Source organism: Micromesistius poutassou, assembly GCF_964030765.1.
Source record: "Micromesistius poutassou genome assembly, chromosome: 1".
Classification (NCBI taxonomy): domain Eukaryota; kingdom Metazoa; phylum Chordata; class Actinopteri; order Gadiformes; family Gadidae; genus Micromesistius; species Micromesistius poutassou.
In genome coordinates this window covers 26,918,497-26,944,278 of record NC_140271.1, presented here as the reverse complement: position 1 = coordinate 26,944,278, position 25,782 = coordinate 26,918,497, and the positions used below count along the sequence as shown (strand labels likewise).

The 25,782-nt window shown below is 44.5% G+C and overlaps 3 protein-coding genes and 1 pseudogene across 4 annotated transcripts; all 4 read right to left on the bottom strand.

Annotated features, from left to right (window-relative positions):
- Nucleotides 1–795: 795 nt before the first annotated feature.
- On the bottom strand, nt 796–25,622 carry LOC311380549 (NLR family CARD domain-containing protein 3-like; annotated as a pseudogene). Its single transcript has 6 exons — nt 25,563–25,622; nt 24,973–25,201; nt 6,836–8,613; nt 6,050–6,223; nt 2,127–2,300; nt 796–1,127 (listed from the first exon to the last, which is right to left on the bottom strand). The product of its transcript is annotated as an NLR family CARD domain-containing protein 3-like (transcript).
- LOC311380565 (uncharacterized protein) lies at nt 9,344–11,744 on the bottom strand. The gene is made up of 4 exons (XM_084488398.1): nt 11,541–11,744; nt 10,802–10,906; nt 10,576–10,692; nt 9,344–10,214 (listed from the first exon to the last, which is right to left on the bottom strand). Exons 2-4 carry the CDS (start codon nt 10,882–10,884, stop codon nt 10,094–10,096), a joined length of 321 nt encoding a protein of 106 aa, XP_084344524.1. The 5' UTR covers nt 10,885–10,906; nt 11,541–11,744; the 3' UTR covers nt 9,344–10,093.
- LOC311381268 (stonustoxin subunit beta-like) lies at nt 16,997–17,560 on the bottom strand (the record flags this gene model as incomplete). The annotated part of the gene is made up of 1 exon (XM_084488447.1): nt 16,997–17,560. A coding segment is annotated over one exon (564 nt), but the record flags the coding sequence as incomplete, so codon positions are not given.
- Nucleotides 17,796–23,918, bottom strand: LOC311381252 (uncharacterized protein; the record flags this gene model as incomplete). The annotated part of the gene is made up of 4 exons (XM_084488446.1): nt 17,796–18,699; nt 20,095–20,268; nt 21,860–22,033; nt 23,908–23,918. The coding sequence occupies 4 exons, from the start codon at nt 23,916–23,918 to the stop codon at nt 18,489–18,491; spliced, it is 570 nt and encodes a 189-aa protein (XP_084344572.1). The 3' UTR covers nt 17,796–18,488.
- Nucleotides 25,623–25,782: the final 160 nt, after the last annotated feature.

Below are 25,782 nucleotides of genomic sequence, written 5' to 3'. Positions count from 1 at the left end.
GGCAGAGCGGAGTGGAGAGAGATGAGCAGAGCAGAGTCCTGCACGCCTCTTATTTGCAAACCCGCACCCGTCCTTACCCGCAAAACTTAAAACCACATCCGACCCGTGTTCCGACAGTAGCGCAAATTACATTCCGCACCCGACCAGACCCGCTATAAACTGATACCAACGCCCGACCCGCACCTGAAGGAAAATCAGACACATAAGATGGAACGCCGGGGAATTACACTAGTGGTGTTTGGCGTGGTGCTTTAGATTGCCGTGCAAAAAAGCACATCATCCACTGTGGACGGTTTTAGTTGAGTCCTCCGCTCCTGAATAGGCATCAGATCCAGCACCGGAGAAGTCTCGCTCTTTTTTCTCAGCTGCACTTTTATTTTCTCTATTTTTGAAGTTGCTGTTATTTGATGTTATTTTGTTAGAATTTAGATACAACATGATGTAACTTGATGTTACTTCAATAAATTTGGAAATGTTAAGCTTGGCGTATTTCATTAGCATTGTGTTGGGGCGATGGGGGCAGGTGGGGCTTGAAAATCCTCCCTTGTCCAAAGTGGGGGGTGACCGAAAAAGTTTGAGAACCACCGCGTTAAACTAAACGCGGCGGTGGTTGGTTGGACAGACGTCTGGGGGCGAGAAGGGGAAGGAGGCAGGGGATGAGATTGAGAATATCAACAACAAATATCAACAAAAAATTTGGCTAGTGGAAATTCTGATTGGCTGGTAACTTTAGAAAGTTACCAGCCAAATTGGCTGGTAATCAAAAAAGTTAATTTAGAACCCTGCACACGGGGGTCAAACTCGCACACGTTTCAGCCCTCGTACGGCTGGCCGCTCACGGTTAATATTTCTTAATGCTGCGTAACATTCACTAGGAAGCAAATATCAAACGAGAACGAAATATAGATTATTATAGAATATAATTATTATACATCAACCGTTTGATGAAGGTGATGTCCACCATCATCTTCATTCCCAGGATGATTTGACTGAACCGACGTCACCTCCTGCTGTGTGGATGGACTTTCCATCTCTATAGATAGTGTGTGTTGAGATTAATCAAACTAAACAGACACTTACACTTCTTTAGAGCTGGTTTCATCCTCCGCACTCCACCGTGCTCCACACTGGGGAGACAAAGAGAGAGCAGCATGTTGTCTTTAGACAGGGAAACATTCACATGTTAACAAAGAGAGAGCAGCATTTTGTCTTTAGACAGGGAAACACTATTCACATGTTAACAGAGAGAGAGCAGCATGTTGTCTTTAGACAGGGAAACATTATTCACATGTTAACAAAGAGAGAGCAGCATGTTGTCTTTAGACAAGGGAAACATTATTCACATGTTAACAGAGAGAGAGCAGCATGTTGTCTTTAGACAAGGGAACATTATTCACATTTTAACAAAGAGAGAGCAGCATTTTGTCTTTAGACAAGGGAACATTATTCACATGTTAACAAAGAGAGCAGCATTTTGTCTTTAGACAAGGGAACATTATTCACATGTTAACAGAGAGAGAGCAGCATTTTGTCTCCAAAAACTGAAACATTAACATAACTGTTGTTTCTAAATGAGAGCACATTATCTAGTAATATAAAACGGGTGGCTTAAATCAAGCGACCTGATTGGTTCCCAACGGTTGTATATTGAGCGTATACACACAGCTATGACGCCCGTTCAGTTTACAGAGTTCAGTATCACTCTGCGCCTAACTTGAACTGTTGTTTATTTATATATAAAAGCAATAGCATAGTTCACTGAAGCCTAAAAATATGTTGATTGCTGGAGAGGGTGGAAATGTTGTAAAGCAATAGGCACACGGTGAGTGAACTCGATAGTAGGCTAAATTGCCGGCAGCCAGGAGGGATTACTTTTTTGTATTCGTTAAAAAAAATGCTTTTCCGACTTTCTCGCTTTTTCAAAATTGAGGGTGTCTATGACTTTCATTCATTCACCGTTTTATAAAAGCAATAGATCATGACAGGCTGTGTGTTCTCATTATACCACAGTAAAGGGGCGTTGTCCCCTTTACTGTGGTATAATGAGCGATCAGTGGAACGGTAACATGGTCCACTGATCCTTGTAGGAGACATTGTCCCTGAGTGGTGAGCTGTCCTCTCCATACCTGAGAGTGTCCAGTCTCCAGTGTGGATCCTCCAGTCCAGCAGAGAGCAGCGCAGCTCCTGAGTCTCCTGGGTGATTGTAGCTCAGGTCCAGCTCTCTCAGATGGGAGGGGTTGAAGCTCACAGCTGAAGCCAGAGAAGCACAGCCTTCCTGTGTGACCAGGCAGCCAGACAACCTACACACACACACACACACACACACACACACACACACACACACACACACACACACACACACACACACACACACACACACGGTCCCGTGGTCGCACATCCAAGCAACTCATAGGAAGGAGGTCTTAAAGAGGACTTATTATGGTGTTTTCTCAACAAGTGAACATAGCATATGAGTTCAGGAAAACATGTTTTTGAAGCTGTTTGCTGGAAATAGCTTCTGGGAAACAAAATCTCTCCTAGCGCTATTCCCCTCTGTTTCAGTCCCTTCACAATGTGCTGTTTCTGGTGTCTGTAGCCTTCATGCAAATGAGCTGCTGCCCATTGACCAATAACCCTAACAGTCAGTACCTCGTCCCTGGTCCCTCCTAGTGTCTACATTGTTGAGTCCTTGGGCTCCGTCGCTCGCCCTAACAATCTCCTCCCTGTACAGTGTCACCGACCCCTCCCCTGTCTGACTACCCTCCTGTCACCGACCCCTCCCCTGTCTGACTACCCTCCTGTCACCGACCCCTCCCCTGTCTGACTACCCTCCTGTCACCGACCCCTCCCCTGTCTGACTACCCTCCTGTCACCGACCCCTCCCCTGTCTCACTACCCTCCAGCCTTCAAGCCCCAAGTCTATGAAGGTATTATTGTAGCAAAAGTCTCGAGCATGCGTACACTAAAGTCACAAATGTGTAACAGTAAAGTTGAAGTCGTAAATATTTATGTTGCATGCGTACACTAAAGTCACAAATGTGTAACAGTAAAGTTTAAGTCGTAAATATTTTTTCTACCATTGTCAACACGAAATAGGGGCTACGAGTTCACAAAGTCCTTTGTTACAGGTGCACAAATCCTATCCTGTGTATCACAACTTCAAAGAGTCATGCGCTTGCCACTTTTGCTACATACATCGCAGCGCAGTTGGTGCAAAACACATTCGCACACCCGTGTTTCATAATCTGAGAACGTGCACAACATTCGTGTATTCGTAAACCCAAATGTGAACTAATGCATCAGAAGTTGCACATCTGTGAAATATTTCCTCACAAATAAAATTATATAGATCGCAATGTTCATTGAGCATTTTAATGAGCGAGCACAAGTCCATCGATACAACTGCTCGAATCTGCTGCTACGAGTCTCAACTCTTGTCAACTCAACTCTTTTTCCTGCGGGTACTTTTGCTACACGTCTAGGTGGTACATGTGTAGCAAAAGTGATTCATATCCGTATGATGCAGAGCGTCTGTAGGCGGGACAAAATTGCAGCATAAACCAATGAAAGTCGCCGGCAGGGGGTGCACTTTTCAAACTACACTGGGACCTATCCAAGCAAACTCTTACTTTCTGGAGTCTTGAAAGAAGAGAATAGGGCATCCTACACGATGGAGGTGGGTATCTTACATTATGTCAAATGAATTCCCCCCAAATGATTGCATCAACATGCCGCAAGTGTCATTCAATGTATTTTGATGGTCGCCATAATATATAATATTATGTATAATATATAAGTTCAGAAATGACTCGGATACTGCGCCGCCTGTGTGATGTTGCCCCCGCCCCCGCCCCCGCCCCCGATGCCCCCCAAATCATTCGAAAATAGTTTGGATCATATTCAACATTCGTTCATTCATTCGCGGCCGGGGATCGCCAGTCGCAGGAGCGCACAGCATGCATCCCGTGCATTCATCCCGTGCTGTGCGCTTCGATTTCACCCCGTTCACCCAAGGCTGAATTAAAAGTATATGTTATTGTTTTCAACTTGTTGATGGACAAACATTATAAAAGCATGTAGGCCTACTTTTAATGCTTTGGTTTGCTTTCAGCTTTGGGTGAATGGGGTGAAATCGAAGGGCACATGCACGGGATAAATGCACTGGAAGCAATGCATGCTTCTGCGCGCTCCTGCGACCGGGGATCAACATTCGGGGATGCCTGCGAATGTTGAATATGGGATCCAAACTATTTTTGAATGATTTTGGGGGTATGAGGGGCGGGGGGGGGGGGCAACATCACACAGCCGGCGCAGTATCCGAGTCATTTCTGAACTTATATATTATACATATTATTATATATTATGGCGACCATCAAAATACATTGAATGACACTTGCGGCATGTTGATGCAATCATTTGGGGGGAATTCAATTTAACTAAGTAATTTCATTTGACATAATGTAAGATACCCACCTCCGTCGTGTAGGATGCCCTATTCTCTTCTTTCAAGACTCCAGAAAGTAAGAGTTTGCTTGGATAGGTCCCAGTGTAGTTTGAAAAGTGCACCCCCTGCTGGCGACTTTCATTGGTTTATGCTGCAATTTTGTCCCGCCTACAGACGCTCTGCGTCATACGGATACGAATCACTTTTGCTACACATGTACCACCTAGACGTGTAGCAAAAGTACCCGCAGGAAAAAGAGTTGAGTTGACAAGAGTTGAGACTCGTAGCAGCAGATTCGAGCAGTTGTATCGATGGACTTGTGCTCGCTCATTAAAATGCTCAATGAACATTGCGATCTATATAATTTTATTTGTGAGGAAATATTTCACAGATGTGCAACTTCTGATGCATTAGTTCACATTTGGGTTTACGAATACACGAATGTTGTGCACGTTCTCAGATTATGAAACACGGGTGTGCGAATGCGTTTTGCACCAACTGCGCTGCGATGTATGTAGCAAAAGTGGCAAGCGCATGACTCTTTGAAGTTGTGATACACAGGATAGGATTTGTGCACCTGTAACAAAGGACTTTGTGAACTCGTAGCCCCTATTTCGTGTTGACAATGGTAGAAAAAATATTTACGACTTAAACTTTACTGTTACACATTTGTGACTTTAGTGTACGCATGCAACATAAATATTTACGACTTCAACTTTACTGTTACATATTTGTGACTTTAGTGTACGCATGCAACATAAATATTTACGACTTCAACTTTACTGTTACACATTTGTGACTTTAGTGTACGCATGCTCGAGACTTTTGCTACAATAATACCTTCATACAAGTCCCTCCTTTACATATTTGTGTCCCTCAGTAAAGACCCTTTGATTTACTGTCTGTCAGCCTCACTCTGTGTGAGCATTTGGGTCCACTCGCTCTGCTTCCCCTTAACAGCTGCTCAGACGGAGCTTCACAGAGGAGGGGGTGCCCCTCGGTCGTGACGTCAGACTTCCTCGGTAAAGGTCTGACATCACGTAAAGAACGCCACCTGTGTTCAGCAGAGTGGAACGTTCACGCCGTGTTTTGGGGAGAATGGCAAAAACATACGATTTGACCCCTTTTCGCTCTAAATTGGGGACTCATTTCAGTAACAGTGATAAAATTGCATACAATTTTATTATATAATATATTATTAATACATTACTATATTGAAAATCAAATAAAACAAATGACCACGTTTAAAACCAAAATAAATTGTTTTGGGTTCACTGGTTCTTTAAGGCTGATTAGCAGCAGCTACCGTACTCCATAGAGGGGAGAGCTTCTCTTGGGATTTGGAGGTATCTCGTTAAATCACAAAAACAGAACATTTATTTTTGCCATGGAATCTTATCTCAGAATTCCGAGATAATTATGTTGTTAATTCAGAAAAACAAGAGCAGAATTTATTTTCTCAAGTGAATTTTCTCAACTGAAGTATGTTAGGTGGCATGCATACAATGATAATGTCTAGACTTGTGACAACTACTCCACTATTTAAGAATCAGCTGAATGTCTGCTGATAGTAAAGTGTTATGATGCACATTGAGTGAAACTGACCTGAGAGTTTCCAATGTACAGTGTGGACTCCCCAGTCCAGCAGAGAGCAGCTTCACTCCTGAATCCTGCAGATCATTGGTACTCAGGTCCAGCTCTCTCAGAATAGAGGAGTTGGAGCTGAGAACTGAGGCCAGAGCTTTACAGCATCTCTCTGACAGATGACAGCCAGTCAGCCTTCACACAAAATAAACAGACAGGAACTTGTTACTCTTCAGAAATTATATCACTTATAACATGAAGTTGGTTGAATATGTCAGTTCAGCTTTTATTTTAAAAAAGTAAATATCTTTGTACCATATCACTATGTCTCTGTATTCTTATATTTGTTATGAGTTAAGTTAAGTGAAGTGGCCTTTATTGTCCCTTTAGGGTTAGGTGAAATTCTTTTCTCTGCTTTTGACCTATCCCATGTGTTGTAATACAAGGTCTTAGGAACACATACAGAAATGTTTTGTATATTATTATAACCTTTAACTTCTAGTATTATGTATATTGTGTTCTGTATTGTAATACATGTTATTAATGAACCTACAGATATGGTTTGTATATTATTACAACTTATATTCTAGTATTATGTATTTTGTAATACATGTTATGAGTTAAACTACAGAGCTGTTTTCTATGTTGATATAACTTATATTCTAGTATTATGTATATTGTGTTGTTTATTGTAATACATGTTATTAGTGAACCAACAGAGATGTTTTGTATATTATAATAACTTTTATATTGTAATATGATGTATATTGTGTTGTGTATGGTAATACATGTTATTAGTGAACCTACAGAGATGTTTTGGAGGCTTTGACCACTGGCAGCAGCCTCAGAAGACCCTCCTCTGAAGCAGAGTATTTCTTCAGGTCAAACACGTCCAGCTCCTCTTCTGATGTCAGTAAGATGAAGACCAGAGCTGACCACTGAGCAGGAGAGAGAGACTCTCTGCAGAGACTTCCTGATGTCAGGTACTGTTGGATCTCCTTCACTAGAGAACGGTCGTTCAGCTCATTCAGACAGTGGTACAGATTGATGCTTCTCTCTGGAGAGAGATCTCCACTTATCTTCTCCTTGATGTAAGACACTGTATTCTGATTGGTCTGCAAACTTCTTAATGTCTGTCCCAGCAGGCCTCGTAGGAGATTCTGATTAGTCTCCAGAGAGAGGCCCAGAAGGAAGCGGAGGAACAAGTCCAGGTGTCCGTTCTCACTCTGTAAGGCCTTGTCCACAGCACTCTGGTAGAGGAGGAGGTTATCTTTCCCGGAGGTTAGTTGTTCTTCTGAGAGCAGATTGACACCAGTGTCAATGAAGGTCAGGAAGACATAAAGGGCAGCCAGAAACTCCTGGAGGCTCAGATGGACAAAGCAGAACACCTTGTCCTGGTACAGCCCACACTCCTCTTTAAAGATCTAGGTGAACACACCTGTGTACTCTGAGGCTGCTCTGATATTGATGCCACACTCTGCCAGGTCTGCCTCATAGAAGATCAGGTTGCCTATCTCCAGCTGGTTAAAAGCCAGTTTTCCCAGAGAAACAATGATCTTCCTGCTCTCTGAACTCCAGTGATGATCTGTTTCAGCTCTCCCATGATACTTCCTCTCCCCCTGTATGAACCCTCAGGAAGTGGCTGTACATCTGAGTCATGGTCTTGGGCATCTCTTCTTCTCTCTGGGATGTTTTGAAAAAGTCCTCCAGAACTGTAGCAGTGATCCAACAGAAGACTGGGATATGACACATGATGTGGAGGCTTCGTGATGTCTTAACGTGGGAGATGATCCTGCTGGCCAGCTTCTCGTCACTGAATCTCATCCTGAAGTACACCTCCTTCTGTGGGTTGGTGAACCCTCTCACCTCTGTCACCATGTCAACACACTCAGCAGGTATCTGATTGGCTGCTGCAGGGCGTGTGGTTATCCAGATGCGAGCGGAGGGAAGCAGGTCGCCCCTGATGAGGTTTGTCAGCAGAATGTCCACCGAGGTGGACTCTGTGACATCAGTACAGATCGGGTTGTTTTGGAAGTCCAGAGGAAGTCGACACTCATCCAGACCATCCAAGATGAAGACAACTTGGAACCAGTCGTATCTGCAGATTCCTGCTGTTTTGGTTTCAATAAAGAAGTGATGAAGAAGTTTCACCAAGCTAAACTTTTTATCTTTCAGTAAATTCAGTTCTCTGAAAGTGATGGGAAATGTGAAGTGTATGTCGTGGTTGGTTTTGCCTTCAGCCCAGTCCAGAGTGAACTTGTTTGTTAAGACGGTTTTACCAATGCCGGCCACTCCAGTTGTCATTATTGTCCTGATTGGTTGATCTTTTCCAGGTAAGGGTTTAAAGATGTTTTCACATCTGATTGGTGTCTCCTCCTTGGCTGGTTTCCTGGAAGCTGTTTCAATCAGTCTGACCTCATGTTCCTTGTTGACCTCTCCACTGCCTCTCTCTGTGATGTAGACCTCTGTGTAGATCTCATTCAGAGGTCTTGACTCTCCTGCTTTAGCGATTCCCTCAAACACACACTGGGTCTTCTCCTTCAGATGAGACTTGACTTTACGTTGGCACTCAGCAGCAACTGTTTCTAAAAAAAATTAACATCAGAAGAATCAAAGTCTCAAAATCGTACTGCTCTTTTGTTTTCCAAACAAGATTATCCTACTGCTCTGTTTCACAATAAGGCTATCCTCCTAATCTTTTTTCAAAATAAGAGTATCTTACTGCTCCACAGTGTGTCGGCCAGCTTCAACTGCTTCATGCAGAGCAGTGTGATGTCTTCCACTCCCTCTCTGGCGCGCCTCCTCTGCTCCTCTTCCTCACCATCCACCTCCTCCTCCTCCTCCCTTTGGCTCTCTGAGCATTGTGGGTAGTCTGGGAAGAGAACCCTCCAGAGCTTCTCCACCTCCTTGTCTAGGAAAGCGTGTGCGTTCTCCTTGATCCGCTGGAACAGAACAAACATTAATGAGAACTTTACTGTGAACTAACTGATGACATCAGAAGCGTCTGTCCTGGATTCACGTCCTGCTGGCCTGAAGAGGGAAGCCTGGAGACTGTTAGCTCCAGGAGAGATGTTGTTCACATGTCATTCATGACTGAACTCAGTGTTGTACATTTACACACCTTCAACTCTGTGTGCTGCTGCTGTACAGACAGACCACTGGGAACCTTTGACCTCCTCTGGTGTCTGTGGAGAACAAACACACACACACACACACACACACACACACACACAAACACACAAATACATACACACACACACACAGTCCTGTTTTTTATTGCAGAATAACAATATGTCGAATTGGTTGAGATGAGATTACTGACTGTTGATGTACAGGCTCCAAAATAATTTGTTTATCCTGACCTTGTTCCTTTATTTATATATGAATCAATTCATCTATACCTTTTATTCTTCTTTTACATAGAATTGCATTGAAATTAAACTTGGAATGCTAATTTAGAACTACCGTGTTGACCTGAATATAAGACAAGATTTCTTTCCTGGAATTGCGTCTGACAAAGTGTGGTTGTCTTGTGTTTGGGGTCTAGACTTTTAAAAGTCGATCTACATTCCGTCTTCCTGGTGATGAATGCCTTTCATTTGACCGACTCCTTGTGGTTCCATGCTGCTTCCCTTTCCCCGTAGGAGCTGGGCCCTAACAGTTACCGTACTTTGAGAGAAAGTCTTTTTGTTTGCTCTTTTCTTTGTTGCGGTGTGCGAGCAAGGTTTGGGGAAAACAAACTGTTTTAATTATTATGATTTTCAAATAAAATGATTTTCTTTATAAAAACTGATTTCATCTTAAAAAAATATTTTTCCAGAAACGACTCTTTAAAAAGTGGGGGTCGTATTTTGTCTTTTATCCAAAGAGACTTGTGACAGAAAGTGAGTGAGCTGGAGGTACGAGGAGCAGGGTCCTCTTGCTGAAAGACGTAAACTCCAGTAGTGCTCAGGCTGAAGAACAACTGATCCATATTCTGATGACAAGCCGGGGGAGAAACAGTTCTGATGAACTCAGATATGGGTCAGATATCAAGTGGTCTGTTTCATCGTCTGTTTGAAACTCCTACCTCTCCTCTCTGGAGGGGCGTCCATCTTTAAAGTTAGGAGGATAGCCCATAGAGCGGTCACTCTTCATGGAGACACAGCTGGGTCCAGGGGAGTCTGCTCTCTGCTGCTGCTCTGGGCTTCAACACAACACACACACACACACACACACACACACACACACACACACACACACACACACACACACACACACACACACACACACACACAAAGAGCAGGTGAACATCACTATAAACACTGCTCTGATGTGAACTCTTGTTGCACCTTGTATTCTTCTGATTGGTCGTAGTGTTATCCAATTGCGTGCAGTGATATTTTCAAATGCATGCTTGGGGCCGCCCCTCGAGTTGGGCCATTTTCATTACTCGTTGCCAGACCCTACAGCTTTCTAGAGGTGGGTCTGGATTTCCAGGCTATCTGATCAGTAGAGTCTGATAACAACCAACTGGTCTGGTTTCATCGTCTGTTTGAAACTCCTACCTCTCCTCTCTGGAGGGGCGTCCATCTTTAAAGTCAACAGGTAGACCCATAGAGCGGTCACTCTTCATGGAGACACAGCTGGGTCCAGGGGAGACTGCTCTCTGCTGCTGCTCTGGGCTTCAACACAACACACACAGCTTTTACTCAGACTAATGATGGTGTCATGATGTTTCACTGCTGAGCTCTGAGATGGACAACAGTCACAGACAGTGAGAGATCCTCTTACCTCTTAGCTTTGCTCTGGCGGCCATGTTCCCCAGACAGAGTGGTCTTAGAGGTAGGACCCCCCTCCTCTCTCTCCTCATCCATAGTAGACCGGAGACCTGTAGTCCTACACAAACACAACATGTTGTTTTCCTACGGTCACTCAGCGTTCATTAAGGTGAGTAAGACGGTTCTATCAGGACCTGTGGAGGGAAGGTGAGCCAGCAGCAGACACACACTGAGAGGAGGTTTCTAACTTGGCCTCACGCTGCTGTACACCAGAGTGGCCACCAGGGGGCGCTCTGGAGCCAACCATAGAGTGGCTCAGCCCCGCCCACCTCATTCGTCACGCCTCTACCATAAAAACTGAACAAGTTGACTGGTGGTCGTCAGAGCATTTCTGGTGCGTTAAGCAACAACAACTAGTTAGCTAGCAATACATGATGGAGAATGGCTGGCTCTAACTAATTATACCAAATGGTTTCCAACATATTTGCAATAGCCCAGAAAAATTACCAAATTTAAGATCCAATAGAAAAAACGTTTCAAAACACATTTTATAATCTTCGATATAGGTTTAAATACACACACACACACACACACACACACACACACACACACACACACACACACATATATATATATATATAATTTCTATGAAGTATTACATTTGTTTTGTTAACTAGACACACACACACACACACACACACACACACACACACACACACACACATATTTATATGAAGTTTAAAATACTTTACCTTATGTTTTGGGTTGTTGGTGTTGTGGTATGAAAAGATGAAAGCGTCCAGGTGTCCTGTCCTCCTGTGGGAGGCTGCAGGTCAACTGAGGAGACTTCAAACCTCTGAGCTGAACTCCTTCATGATGCTGGCTGAAGGCCAGCCGCTTCAAAGGTCAAAGGCTTCATAGCAGGTCGGGCTCCTTAGAGGATCGGGTTCAGCTAATACCTGTACACATGACGTGTTGTACCAAAGTACACAGAAATACACTAAAACACACATCAATGATTGACTAACGATATAAAATAATACATAGAGACAGAACCAACCTTTTAGCATTTTAGTACATGATAAGATAACTGACTCATAAAACAGTAAAGTTGAGGCCAGAGATGAAAACTGAAAAGCTTCATGGACAAACTGACAGCGGGCCGTACAGAGAAATTGCTGAAAGTTTTTCATATTTACGTTAAAATTAAAATCTTCTTTCTGCTAGAGCTGCTGCCCCCGCGACCCGACCCCGGATAAGCGGTTTTGAAGATGAGGATGAGATGAACGTCTTCCTTGTACAATATTTCCCTCATTCTGCAGTAGGTGCTCCTGTTGCTCTCATTACTGCCTCATTTCCTGCATTCTAGTGAATGTTAAGGGTGTAAATAACTCAAGGCTGTCAGACAAAAGTGTACATATAGTTACATAAATATATATATATATATATATATAAATATATATATATATATATATATATATATATATACAGTAGCTTTTAACTTTTGATTGGCACATTTGCAGGACATCCAGCAGGGATAGGGCCCCCAGGAACGGGGACAGGGCCCCCAGGACGGGCCCCCAGGAACGGGGACGGGCCCCCAGGACGGGCCCCCAGGAACGGGGACGGGCCCCCAGGAGCGGGGACGTCTGGGCACCGTAGCCTAGCAACAAGCAGCAGCAGTGGAGGCGGGCTCAGGAGTTCTTGACGGTGGTTTTTGAGCGGTGAACAGGCAGTGTGAGTCTGGACTGTGAAGGATGAAGGACAATAAAGCTTTAATGGTTCCACTGATATCGCGTGGTCCATATTAATGAAGATGATTAAAGATAAGGGAACTCCACAACAAATATCCTCAACTATAGGAATACATTAATGATTACATACCAACGGGAACACAGTTTTATACAAAACATCAGATTAATGATGTTAAAATGTCTCTCTTGATATTATTGTAATCTATATCTTAGACTTCTGCCCTTTATTCCTGGACTGATGTGTTTTTATAGAACAGTTTTATATGAAGCACATAAAGTAGCCTACTGGTGTACGTTAAGTTGTAGTAAAGTAATATATATGAAGTAGGCTACTGCTGTACGTTCTGTTGTAGTAAAGTAATATACATGAAGTAGGCTACTGCTGTACGTTATGTTGTAGTAAAGTAATATACATGAAGTAGGCTACTGCTGTACGTTCTTTTGTAGTAAAGTAATATATATGAGGTAGGCTACTGCTGTACTTTATGTTGTAGTAAAGTAATATATATGAAGTAGGCTACTGCTGTACGTTCTGTTGTAGTAAAGTAATATATATGAAGTAGGCTACTGCTGTACGTTCTGTTGTAGTAAAGTAATATATATGAAGTAGGCTACTGCTGTACGTTATGTTGTAGTAAAGTAATATATATGAAGTAGGCTACTGCTGTACGTTATGTTGTAGTAAAGTAATATATATGAAGTAGGCTACTGCTGTACGTTATGTTGTAGTAAAGTAATATATATGAAGTAGGCTACTGCTGTACGTTCTGTTTTGGTAAAGTAATAGGCCTACATTAAGGTGAATAACATTTAGACCAGGCATAGGCCTACATTCAGGTGCATAACACCTATTGGGGGCCGTTTGTAAACCTTTGCTGGTGAAAAACATTCTTCACTTGTTCCAGATTTAGCTGCTTAATGCTGAATCGGAGGATAAATCGTGTATATAAATCTAAATCTTTATATGTCAATGTTAAATGTTACATCTAAATCCATACAACAGATATGCTAATTCTCCTCCGTATACTAATTAGTTCGGACTCTTAACCAGTCATATTTCGGGGGCGGCATCGATGCACGTGGTTCTGGAGAGCTCAGGGCTCTCTCTCCTTGTTGATTGGCCGATGGCCGTTGGGGGGGGGGGGTCTCACCATGACAACAGACCACTTCCTCAAGTTAAACACAAACAAAACAAAAGAAATGGCAACGGACCGCCGTAGAGCTCCCCGCTCATCCTCACCGTGTACGATTAAGGGCCCGCCTGTGGAGACTGTCCTACAGACACCCGGGAGCAGTGGTTGATGAGTGCTTCACCTTGGAGTCAAACACATCCGCAATATGCAAGAAGGGCGTGCAGAGACTCTACTTTGATTGAATACGTTTAACGCTGACAAGAAGCCGATGGTTTTATTTCACAGGTCTTTCATCGAGTCCATTGTGACCTCTGGTTTTATCTCTTGCTTTGGTCATGTTTCAGTGCACAACAAAACCCGTCTACCCAGAGTGGTGAAAAGTGGCAGCAGAATGGTGGACCCCCAGCAGCTCCCCCCCTCACACATCAGGGCAGGTGGTGAGGAAGGCCCGGGGCGTTGAGCAGCTCTGACCGGCCCCTCTGGGAGGGATCTGCTCTCCTACCATCGGCTCGGAGGTCCAGGCTGCCCGGGGTCAGGTGCAGTAGGTAGACGTGTTCCTATGGTCCTAGTGCAGTTAATGCACTTAACAAGGGTTAAACCTCGACGGCACGTTCAAACAGCACTAACGCGCTTTATTTTTTTTTAAGGAGTTAAACGGAGTAGACTTTTATTAACGAACAGTGGTGTTTTATTTTATCGGTTGTATTTGGTCACGTTGTTTTGTCTCTTGTCTTTTTATATGTTGTGTATTTGTGTCTCATTGTGTATGGACCTCTGAAGAATAAGTCCCGCCTCCGAGGCTCCGGTTCCCTCGGTCAAATGTCTACGGGAAATAACACGGGGTTTATGAATGATCGTACATAACAGACTCTGTTTGGTGTCAGGTGGCGAAGAAGTAAAAGCTGCGTCACGTTTTGAACTACACACTACTACACGGGGACGGCGGCGGCGGCGGCGGGCGGGGGAGATGAAGGGCGGGAAGGCGGGCCGCTCCGGGCGCGCTCAGTGCGAACACTGCGGCGAGACGTTCTACCCCTCGGCCAATCGGAGGGGCCGGTGCCAGGACGCGCCGGACGCGGTGGGCGGCGGCGTGCGGCGGGTCAGCTGCATGTGGCCGACAGCATGCTGCACCACCGCATGACGGACCCCGAGGGGGACTTCTCGGACCCCTGCTCCTGCGAGGGCGGGGGCGGGGCCCGGCGGGGGCGGGGCCCGGCGGGGTTAACCATGAGGAGAGTCCAGGCACCGCAGTCGCCGCATCACGCTACAACAGACAGACCAGTGAATTAGACATAGTGCAAATGTACACTGCTACTAACTTAGTGACTGCATTAACAAAAGCACCAACAAACACGCAGCGGTCTGCACATCGCAACAACAGGTGGGTTAGACCCCACTGCTCCAGGTCCCGGTCCATCCACTGCTCCAGGTCCCGAGTCCAGGTCCTGGTCCCCCCTCCAGCCATAGCCGTACCTCTGGCCAGCCTCTCTGGGCCCTCTCCAGTGTGACGGCCCTCTGCCTCTCCAGTGTGACGGCCCTCTGCCTCTCCAGTGTGACGGCCCTCTGCCTCTCCAGTGTGGCGGCCCTCTGGCTGTCTATGCGTGGGGTTGTGGAGCTGCACAATCGTTATTTGAGAGGCAGCAGGGAGAGAGGTCTTGTTTCCCGAAGCCCTGCTAGGCAGTGGCAAAAAACTACCTAATTCATCGTTCAGGTCTACTTTATTTTATTTTATTTCATGATCATAATACTTCTGAATATGTAGTTTGTTTCCGTTCTGTCCTATCGCCAACATGCCTCTGTACTCGGATGTCTCAGGCACAGAGACTGGGAAATGCACAGACTGCACCAAACTGCAACAGACAGTGGCTTCATTTGAAACGAGGACAACATTTCAAAGTGAATCAACAAGTTCACTCACTCTGCGATGGCCGGAAGTGGGCGTAACCCCGGCGGGGCCATGGGGGCCATATCTCTAAAGGCCCGCAACTCCAGAACCCAAGGTCGTAGAGACTCGAAGGTCGGTCCCGCCTCACTTATTTCGGGGTCACGGAACACACAAGAGTTGGAAGCAAGTTTCTACGCCCCTTCCCTTCCGGAGCTACAGGCGTTTTAAGATTCACGACGGCTGTTTCCGGCCTTTCCAACGGTCACATCCGGTCAAGCTTGTTACTATCGGAAAGCCCGTGGTCACTTTAGTGGGGATAGACGTTGTCCGCAAATTTTGGTAATTATTTATAAGGAGACAGGCGTTGGTAAATGTTGGTAAATGTCTCCATGTTGGATTCCTACTCACACAGCGCTGTGTTCAGTCACAGAGACACCTGTAAAGTGACCCTCCATGCAGAGGATTTATAAACTGACCACTAAAGAAGGACCAGGAGACGACAGAATACACATCTCTTATTTCTGTATTTATACATTATTTATTTTTGACATTATTAATGTCATAGATTTGATTAATTTAATTGTTTCATTTATTTTCTCCCGGTCTTGATCAATACCTAATAGGTTAACAATCGTTTCCATTTCAAAAGTGTTCACAATTCAGAATTCATAAAATTAGAATAAAGTAGAAACACTACCATCTATTGGCCATACTCGGTTAAAGCACCAACTTTATTTTATTTCTGTTTAAAAAACTACATACAAACATCATTCATTTAAACATGATTATTTGTTTTTGTAGGTTGAAGAATAAATTACTCAAATTACTTAAAAAACACATTTAATACACTATCTATCCAGATTCATAACCCCAGTACATTTAATACACTATCTATCCAGATTCATAACCTCAGTACATTTAATACACTATCTATCCATATTCATAACCTCAGTACATTTAATACACTATCTATCCCGATCCATGACCCTGCTTGTTTCAGTCAAGTTAGGGACTGTTTAAATCATCATCATGAATCAAATCAACATCAACATAATGTAAAGCGACATGATTGTGTTTGTACAAGAATAATAAAGTGTTTGATACAAACATACTACAGAATTTACCAATAGAGCGATCACTAAAGATAGAAATGTAATAATTACTGATAACTGAGCGATTTATTGAGCATCACTGAAAACACACATTTTTAAAATAGCTTTCATCATCAAACTCTCCTCATCTGAACAATTCATCTTTATAACTGTAGAGCTCAATGCATAATACTTTTAATAACTGTAGAGGAAGCCAAAGATATGATATTGAGGATAATGAATTCCCTATTGCATATATATTTTTTTTTAGTTTAAAAAAAACCCTGAAAGTGTGTGTGTGTGTGTGTGTGTGTGTGTGTGTGTGTGTGTGTGTGTGTGTGTCTCTCAATACAACTGACTCAGAGAGAATGAGGCACCAGAACATAACCCAAACCCAGGGAGGAGGTCCTCCTGGGTGAAGGAGGTCCTGAAGGTGTGGATGTGTGTCAGTGTGTCTGAGGACCCTCCTCCACCTGGGGACACTCTGTAGAAGGACAGAGTGCCAGCAGGCCGGTCCAGATACACTCCTACTCTGTTAGAGCCAGCGGGGGGGAGACGGATGGCTGTTGCTATATTGTTGTGCCAGGCAAAGTAACGGTCATCATAACACCAAAGACACCAGGACTTGTTGTTCCCTCCAATCCTGCTGTCAACACCCCCTCCTCTCCTTGTGATTCCTCTGTATGTCACTCCTACTTTAACACCTCCTTCTCTCTCTACCTCCCAGTAACAGCGACCAGTCAGAACCTCTCTTCCCAACACCTGGAGCCAGGTGTCAAATCTCTCTGGGTGATCAGGATGCTGCTGCTCTTTATCCCGCGTCACCTTTCTGTTGTCCTCAGACAGAGAGAGTCGTCTGCGGGCTGTGTTTGGGTCCAGTGTGAGTTCACAGGCATCTGAGGGGAGAACAAGACACCGTTACCAGGGCCGGTTCTACACCCCCCCGGTTCTACACTGAATTGTGCCCTAGGAGAGACCGCGCCAGATCGCCCCCCCCCCCCGCGCGATCGGGATTGTTGACGGGGGGGGGGGGGCGATCACAGGGTTGTTGACAGGGGGGGAGGGGGATTGGAATTGTTGACAGGGGAGGGGGGGGGGGGAGAGATCAGGGTTGTTGACGGGGGGGGGGGGAGATCAGGGTTGATGATGTGTTGGGCACCCCCAACACATTTTGCCTTTTGCTTCTCAAAGGAAAGCTAGCGTCCATATGAGAGAAAATAATAACTGATGACCACAAAGCACTGCACACACACACACACACACACACACACACACACACACACACACACACACACACACACACACACACACACACACACACACACACACACACACACACACACACACACACAGTCCCGCGGTCACATCCAAGCAACTCATAGGAACTAGGTCTTAAAGAGGGCATATTATGGTGTTTTCTCAACAAGTGAACATAGCATATGAGTTCAGGAAAACATGTTTTTGAAGCTGTTTGCTGGAAATAGCTTCTGGGAAACAAAATCTCTCCTAGCGCTATTCCCCTCTGTTTCAGTCCCTTCACAATGTGCTGTTTCTGGTGTCTGTAGCCTTCATGCAAATGAGCTGCTGAACCATGAATGTTGAACCATTGTGTAAAAATGTCTTGATAACAAGGAACAGACCAGTGTAAATGTTTTGGTGAGAGTCAACAGCTATTCAGTCTATGGTCAGAACGTCCAAAGTAATTCCTCAACAATCCAAAAATATAACAAAGAACTTGAAATCGGTCAAATGTCTTCTGATATGGAACATTGTGGCGTGACTGTTTGCACATAATGTAAAACTGTCATTTTAATTATTAATACATTTCATACAACAATTAGTTTAATTGTTTTTGCACCTTGACTAAAACTGACCTTAGAGTTTCCAGTGTACAGTGTGGACTCCCCAGTCCAGCAGAGATCAGCTTCACTCCTGAATCCTGCAGATCATTGGTACTCAGGTCCAGCTCTCTCAGACTAGAGGAGTTGGAGCTGAGAACTGAGGCCAGAGCTTTACAGCATATCTCTGACAGATGGCAGCCAGTCAGCCTTTAAACAATATGCAGTTGTTAATTAGTTGTTAATTATACATAAATGATACATCTATAATGTTTTATAAATAATGAAACAACTGGAAAACATGTCTTCAAAGAAACTTTTTAAGAAGAGTCTGTTATTGTACTTTAGGGCTCTACACTCACACAAACAGACAGGAACATGTTACTCTTCAGAACATTTTTAACAGACAGTTCAACTACTGTCTATTAAAAATATTCACACAACTGACCCTAGTCGAATATGTAATTTAAGACATTTTAAATGTATACAATCATCGCTAGATCGTTGTTTCACACTAACAGTCAGTACCTCGTCCCTGGTCCCTCCTAGTGTCTACATTGTTGAGTCCTTTGGCTCCGTCGCTCGCCCTAACAATCTCCTCCCTGTACAGTGTCACCGACCCCTCCCCTGTCTGACTACCCTCCTGTCATCGACCCCTCCCCTGTCTGACTACCCTCCTGTCACCGACCCCTCCCCTGTCTGACTACCCTCCTGTCACCGACCCCTCCCCTGTCTGACTACCCTCCTGTCACCGACCCCTCCCCTGTCTGACTACCCTCTTGTCACCGACCCCTCCCCTGTCTGACTACCCTCCTGTCACCGACCCCTCCCCTGTCTGACTACCCTCCTGTCACCGACCCCTCCCCTGTCTGACTACCCTCCTGTCACCGACCCCTCCCCTGTCTGACTACCCTCCAGCCTTCAAGCCCCAAGTCCCTCCTCTACATATTTGTGTCCCTCAGTAAAGACCCTTTGATTTACTGTCTGTCAGCCTCACTCTGTGTGAGCATTTGGGTCCACTCGCTCTACTTCCCCTTAACAGCTGCTCAGACGGAGCTTCACAGAGGAGGGGGGTGCCCCTCGGTCGTGACGTCAGACTTCCTCAGTAAAGGTCTGACGTCACGTAAAGAACGCCACCTGCGTTCAGCAGAGTGGAGCGTTCACGGTGTGTTTTGGGGAGAATGGCAAAAACATAGGATTTGACCCCTTTTCTCTCTAAATTGGGGACTTATTTCAGTAACAGTGATACAATGGCATGGATTACTATATTTAAGATCATATAAAACATATTTAAACTTGTTAAATCACAAAAACAGCACATTTATTTTTGCCATGAAATCTTGTCTCAGAATTCTGAGCTAATGAACACAGTAATTCAGAAAAAAAGAGCGTATTATTCCATAAAAACTCAGAATTCAGAGTTAATTATGTCACTAATTCAGAAAAACAAGAACAGAATTCATTTTCTCAAGTGCATTTCCAAGTATGTTAGGTGGCATACATACAATGATTTCGACTAGGCTTGTGACAACTACTACACTATTTAAGAATCAGCTGAATGTCTGCTGATAGTAAAATGTTATTATGCACTTTAAGTAAACTGACCTGAGAGTTTCCAGTGTACAGTGTGGACTCCCCAGTCCAGCAGAGAGCAGCTTCACTCCTGAATCCTGCAGATCATTGGTACTCAGGTCCAGCTCTCTCAGACTAGAGGAGTTGGAGCTGAGAACTGAGGCCAGAGCTTCACAGCATCTCTCTGACAGATGGCAGCCAGTCAGCCTTTAAACAAGATGCAGTTGTTTTAATTATACATGAATTATACATCTATAATGTTTTATGAATGATGAAACAACTGAAAAACGTGTCTTCAAAGAAACCTTTTAAGAAGTCTGTTATTCTACTTTAGGGCTCTACACTCACACAAACAGACAGGAACATGTTACTCTTCAGAACATTTTTAACAGACAGTTAAACTACTGTCTGTTAAAAATATTCACACAACTGACCCTAGTTGAATATGTAATTTAAGACATTTTAAATGTATACAATCATCGCTAGATCGTTGTTTCACACTAACAGTCAGTACCTCGTCCCTGGTCCCTCCTAGTGTCTACATTGTTGAGTCCTTTGGCTCCGTCGCTCGCCCTAACAATCTCCTCCCTGTACAGTGTCACCGACCCCTCCCCTGTCTGACTACCCTCCTGTCACCGACCCCTCCCCTGTCTGACTACCCTCCTGTCACCGACCCCTCCCCTGTCTGACTACCCTCCTGTCACCGACCCCTCCCCTGTCTGACTACCCTCTTGTCACCGACCCCTCCCCTGTCTGACTACCCTCCTGTCACCGACCCCTCCCCTGTCTGACTACCCTCCTGTCACCGACCCCTCCCCTGTCTGACTACCCTCTTGTCACCGACCCCTCCCCTGTCTGACTACCCTCCTGTCACCGACCCCTCCCCTGTCTGACTACCCTCCTGTCACCGACCCCTCCCCTGTCTGACTACCCTCCTGTCACCGACCCCTCCCCTGTCTGACTACCCTCCAGCCTTCAAGCCCCAAGTCCCTCCTTTACATATTTGTGTCCCTCAGTAAAGACCCTTTGATTTACTGTCTGTCAGCCTCACTCTGTGTGAGCATTTGGGTCCACTCGCTCTACTTCCCCTTAACAGCTGCTCAGACGGAGCTTCACAGAGGAGGGGGGTGCCCCTCGGTCGTGACGTCAGACTTCCTCGGTAAAGGTCTGACGTCACGTAAAGAACGCCACCTGTGTTCAGCAGAGTGGAACGTTCACGGCGTGTTTTGGGGAGAATGGCAAAAACATACGATTTGACCCCTTTTCTCTCTAAATTGGGGCTCATTTCGGTAACAGTGATAAAATGGCATACACTTTTATCATATTATATATATTATTAATACATGACTATATTGATGATCAAATAAAACAAATGACCACGTTTAAAACCAAAAAATGTAGTTTTGGGTTCACTGGTTCTTTAAGGCTGATGAGCAGCAGCTACCGTACTCCATAGAGGGGAGAGCTTCTCTTGGGATTTGGAGGCATCTCGTTAAATCACAAAAACAGCACATTTATTTTTGCCATGAAATCATATCTCAGAATAATGCGATAATTAACACTAATTCAGAAAAAAAGCGCATCTTGATATTCCATAAAAACTCAGAATTCAACATAATTATGTCGTTAATTCAAAAAAACAAGATCAGAATTTATTTTCTCAAGTGTATTTCCAAGTATTTTAGTTGGCATGCATACAATGATAACGTCTAGGCTTGTGACAACTACTTCACTATCTAAGAATCAGCTGAATGTCTGCTGATAGTAAAACTTCATTATGCACATTAAGTAAACTGACCTGAGAGTTTCCAGTGTACAGTGTGGACTCCCCAGTCCAGAAGAGAGCAGCTTCACTCCTGAATCCTGCAGATCATTGGTACTCAGGTCCAGCTCTCTCAGACTAGAGGAGTTGGAGCTGAGAACTGAGGCCAGAGCTTCACAGCATCTCTTTGACAGATTACAGCCATTCAACCTTTAAACAAAACAAAAACAGACAAGAACATGTAACTCTTCAGAAGTGATATCCCTATTAACATGAAGTTGGTTGAATGTATGTCAGTTCAGCTTTTATTTAAAGGTGAGATATTATACCACCAGGTGGGGTCTGGTTGCAGACTCATGGGGGATTCTGGGAGCTCCACTGTAGAACGGAACCTCCACTGTCTACGACGCGCCTCCAGCCACTCTGCTGCCCCGTATTGCAGTATTGGACTAGTACAACACTCCAATCGACCACATCTCTTGAGAGGCTTGTAAATTATACAGATGTAAGTTTGTCATGCTTTGATGATAAACGAGTTACAGAGTAACCGTCTTTCATTTGACTCTTGTCGTGAATAATTTGTTCAGTGAAATTTGATAAAATACGTAAAACGTCCAATTACGGAACATTGCAATACCCTGATGTTTCTGCATTAGTTACGATCTATTTCACATACATATAGCGGTCTTGTTATTCTTTCACGTTGTTTACAACTTACTTCCTTATTCAAGTGAAGGTGACGTATTTCCGTTCTACGAGCTCCCAGAATCCCCCATGAGTCTGACACCATGGTTTTTTTCAAAATGGCTAATCACACTCACGCCTGGTGGCCTTTGTATCATAACTATGTCTCTGTATACTTATATTTGTTATAAGTGAGTATATTTGTTATGCCTGGACCAACATACATGTATTGTAGATGTTTATATTATTCTAGTATTATTGTGTTGCATGTGTTGAAATACAAGGTCTTAGAACATATACAGAAATGTTTTGTATATTATTGTAACCTTTAACTTGTGTTGTGTATTGTAGTACATGTTATTAATGAACCTACAGAGATGGTTTGTATATTATTACAACTTATATTCTAGTGTTATATATTTTGTAATACATGTTATAAGTTAAACTACAGAGATGTTTTGTATGTTGATATAACTTTTATATTGTAGTAATGTGTGTATTGTGTTGTCTATTGTAATACATGTTATTAGTGAACCTACAGAGATGTTTTGGAGGCTTTGACCACTGGCAGCAGCCTCAGAAGACCCTCCTCTGAAGCAGAGTATTTCTTCAGGTCAAACACGTCCAGCTCCTCTTCTGATGACAGTAAGATGAAGACCAGAGCTGACCACTGAGCAGGAGAGAGAGATTCTCCAGAGAGTCTTCCTGATGTCAGGTACTGTTGGATCTCCTCCAGTAGAGAACGGTCGTTCAGCTCATTCAAACAGTGGAACAGATTGATGCTTCTCTCTGGAGAGAGATCTCCACTTATCTTCTCCTTGATGTAAGACACTGATTTCTGATTGGTCTGTGAGCTACTACTTGTCTGTCTCAGCAGACCTTGTAGGAGACTCTGATTGGTCTCCAGAGAGAGGCCCAGGAGGAAGCGGAGGAACAAGTCCAGGTGTCCGTTCTCACTCTGTAAGGCCTTGTCCACAGTCTTCTCATAGAAGCGATCTGATTTCTTTATTTTAAGAGTAGACCACCTGGATGGTTGTTCTTCTGAGATCAGATTGACACCACTGTCAATGAAGGTCTTAAAGACATAAAGGGCAGCCAGAAACTCCTGGATGCTCAGATGGACAAAGCAGAACACCTTGTCCTGGTACAGCCCACATTCCTCTTTAAAGATCTGGGTGAACACTCCTGTGTACTCTGAGGCTGCTCTGATATTGATGCCACACTCTGCCAGGTCTGCCTCATAGAAGATCAGGTTGCCTATCTCCAGCTGGTTAAAAGCCAGTTTTCCCAGAGAAACAATGATCTCCCTGCTCTCTGAACTCCAGTGATGATCTGTTCCAGCTCTCCCATGATACTTCCTCTCCCCCTGTATGGCCTGAACCCTCAGGAAGTGGCTGTACATCTGAGTCATGGTCTTGGGCATATCTTCTTCACCCTGGGATGTTTTGAAGATGTCCTCAAAAACTGTAGCAGTGATCCAACAGAAGACTGGGATGTGACACATGATGTGGAGGCTTCGTGATTTCTTGACGTGGGAGATGATTTTGCTGGCCAGCTTCTCGTCTCTGAATCTCTTCCTGAAGTACTCTGTGGGTCGGTGAACCCTCTCACCTCTGTCACCATGTCAACACACTTAGGAGGGATCTGATTGGCTGCTGCAGGGCGTGTGGTTATCCAGATGTGAGCGGAGGGAAGCAGGTTGCCTCTGATGAGGTTTGTCAGCAGCACGTCCACCGAGGTGGACTCTGTGACATCAGTACAGATCGGGTTGTTCTGGAAGTCCAGAGGAAATCGACACTCATCCAGACCATCCAAGATGAAGACAACTTGGAACCGGTCGTATCTGCAGATTCCTGCTTCTTTGGTTTCAATAAAGAAGTGATGAAGAAGTTCCACTAAGCTAAACTTTTTATCTCTCAGTAAATTCAGCTCTCTGAAAGTGATTGGAAATATGAAGTGTATGTCGTGGTTGGTTTTGCCTTCAGCCCAGTCCAGAGTGAACTTTTGTGTTAAGATGGTTTTACCAATGCCGGCCACTCCAGTTGTCACCATTGTTCTGATTGGTTTATCTTTTCCAGGTAAGGGTTTAAAGATGTCTTCACATCTGATTGGTGTTTCCTCCCTGGCTGGCATCCTGGAAGCTGTTTCAATCAGTCTGACCTCATGTTCCTTGTTGACCTCTCCACTGCCTCTCTCTGTGATGTAGAGCTCTGTGTAGATCTCATTCAGAGGTCTTGACTCTCCTGCTTTAGCGATTCCCTCAAACACACACTGGGTCTTCACCATCAGATGAGACTTGATTTTATGTTGGCACTCATTAGCAATCATTTCTAAATTAAAAAACAACAGAAGAATGTGTGTTTATAAATAGTACAGGACTTTAAAAGAAATATAATAGTCTCTTACGGCTCTGTTTTAAAATAAGAAAAACTTTCTAATCAGTTTTCAAAATAAGAGTATCTTACTGCTCCTCAGTGTGTCGGCCAGCTCCTCCAGCTTCAACTGCTTCATGCAGAGCAGTGTGATGTCTTCCACTCCCTCTCTGGCGCGCCTCCTCTGCTCCTCTTCCTCACCATCCACCTCCTCCTCCTCCTCCCTCTGGCTCTCTGAGCATTGTGGGTAATCTGGGTAGAGAACCCTCCAGAGCTTCTCCACCTCCTTGTCTAGAAAAGCGTGTGCGTTCTCCTTGATCCTCTGGAACAGAACAAACATCAATGAGAACTTTACTGTGAACTAACTGAGGACATCAGAAGCGTCTGTCCTGGATTCACGTCCTGCTGGTCTGAAGAGGGAAGCCTGGAGACTGTTAGCTCCAGACTGTTAGCTTCAGACTGTTAGCTCCAGACTGTTAGCTCCAGACTGGTAGCTCCAGACTGGTAGCTCCAGACCGTTAGCTCCAGACCGTTAGCTCCAGACCGTTAGCTCCAGACCGGTAGCTCCAGACTGTTAGCTCCAGACTGTTAGCTCCAGACTGTTAGCGCCAGACTGTTAGCGCCAGACTGTTAGCTCCAGGAGAGATGTTGGTCACATGTCTCAGTGTTGTACATTTACACACCTTCAACTCTGTGTGCTGCTGCTGTACAGACGGACCACTGGGAACCTTTGACCTCCTCTGGTGTCTGTGGAGAACACACACACACACACACACACACACACACACACACACACACACACACACACACACACAAACACAAACACAAACAAACAAACACTTTCAGGAGAGCTGACGGTGAGGAGGGAACATTAAGACATCTGAAGCCATTCTTAGGCCCGGT

Excerpts from the sequence above, each read along its gene's own strand:
- LOC311380565 (XM_084488398.1), bottom strand. The coding sequence starts at position 10,884 with ATGGATGAGGAGAGAGAGGAGGGGGGTCCTACCTCTAAGACCACTCTG. Across the intron at positions 10,693-10,801 it reads CGCCAGAGCAAAGCTAAGAG|CCCAGAGCAGCAGCAGAGAG; the intron begins GTAAGAGGATCT and ends GTTGTGTTGAAG. Across the intron at positions 10,215-10,575 it reads CGCCCCTCCAGAGAGGAGAG|CCCAGAGCAGCAGCAGAGAG; the intron begins GTAGGAGTTTCA and ends GTTGTGTTGAAG.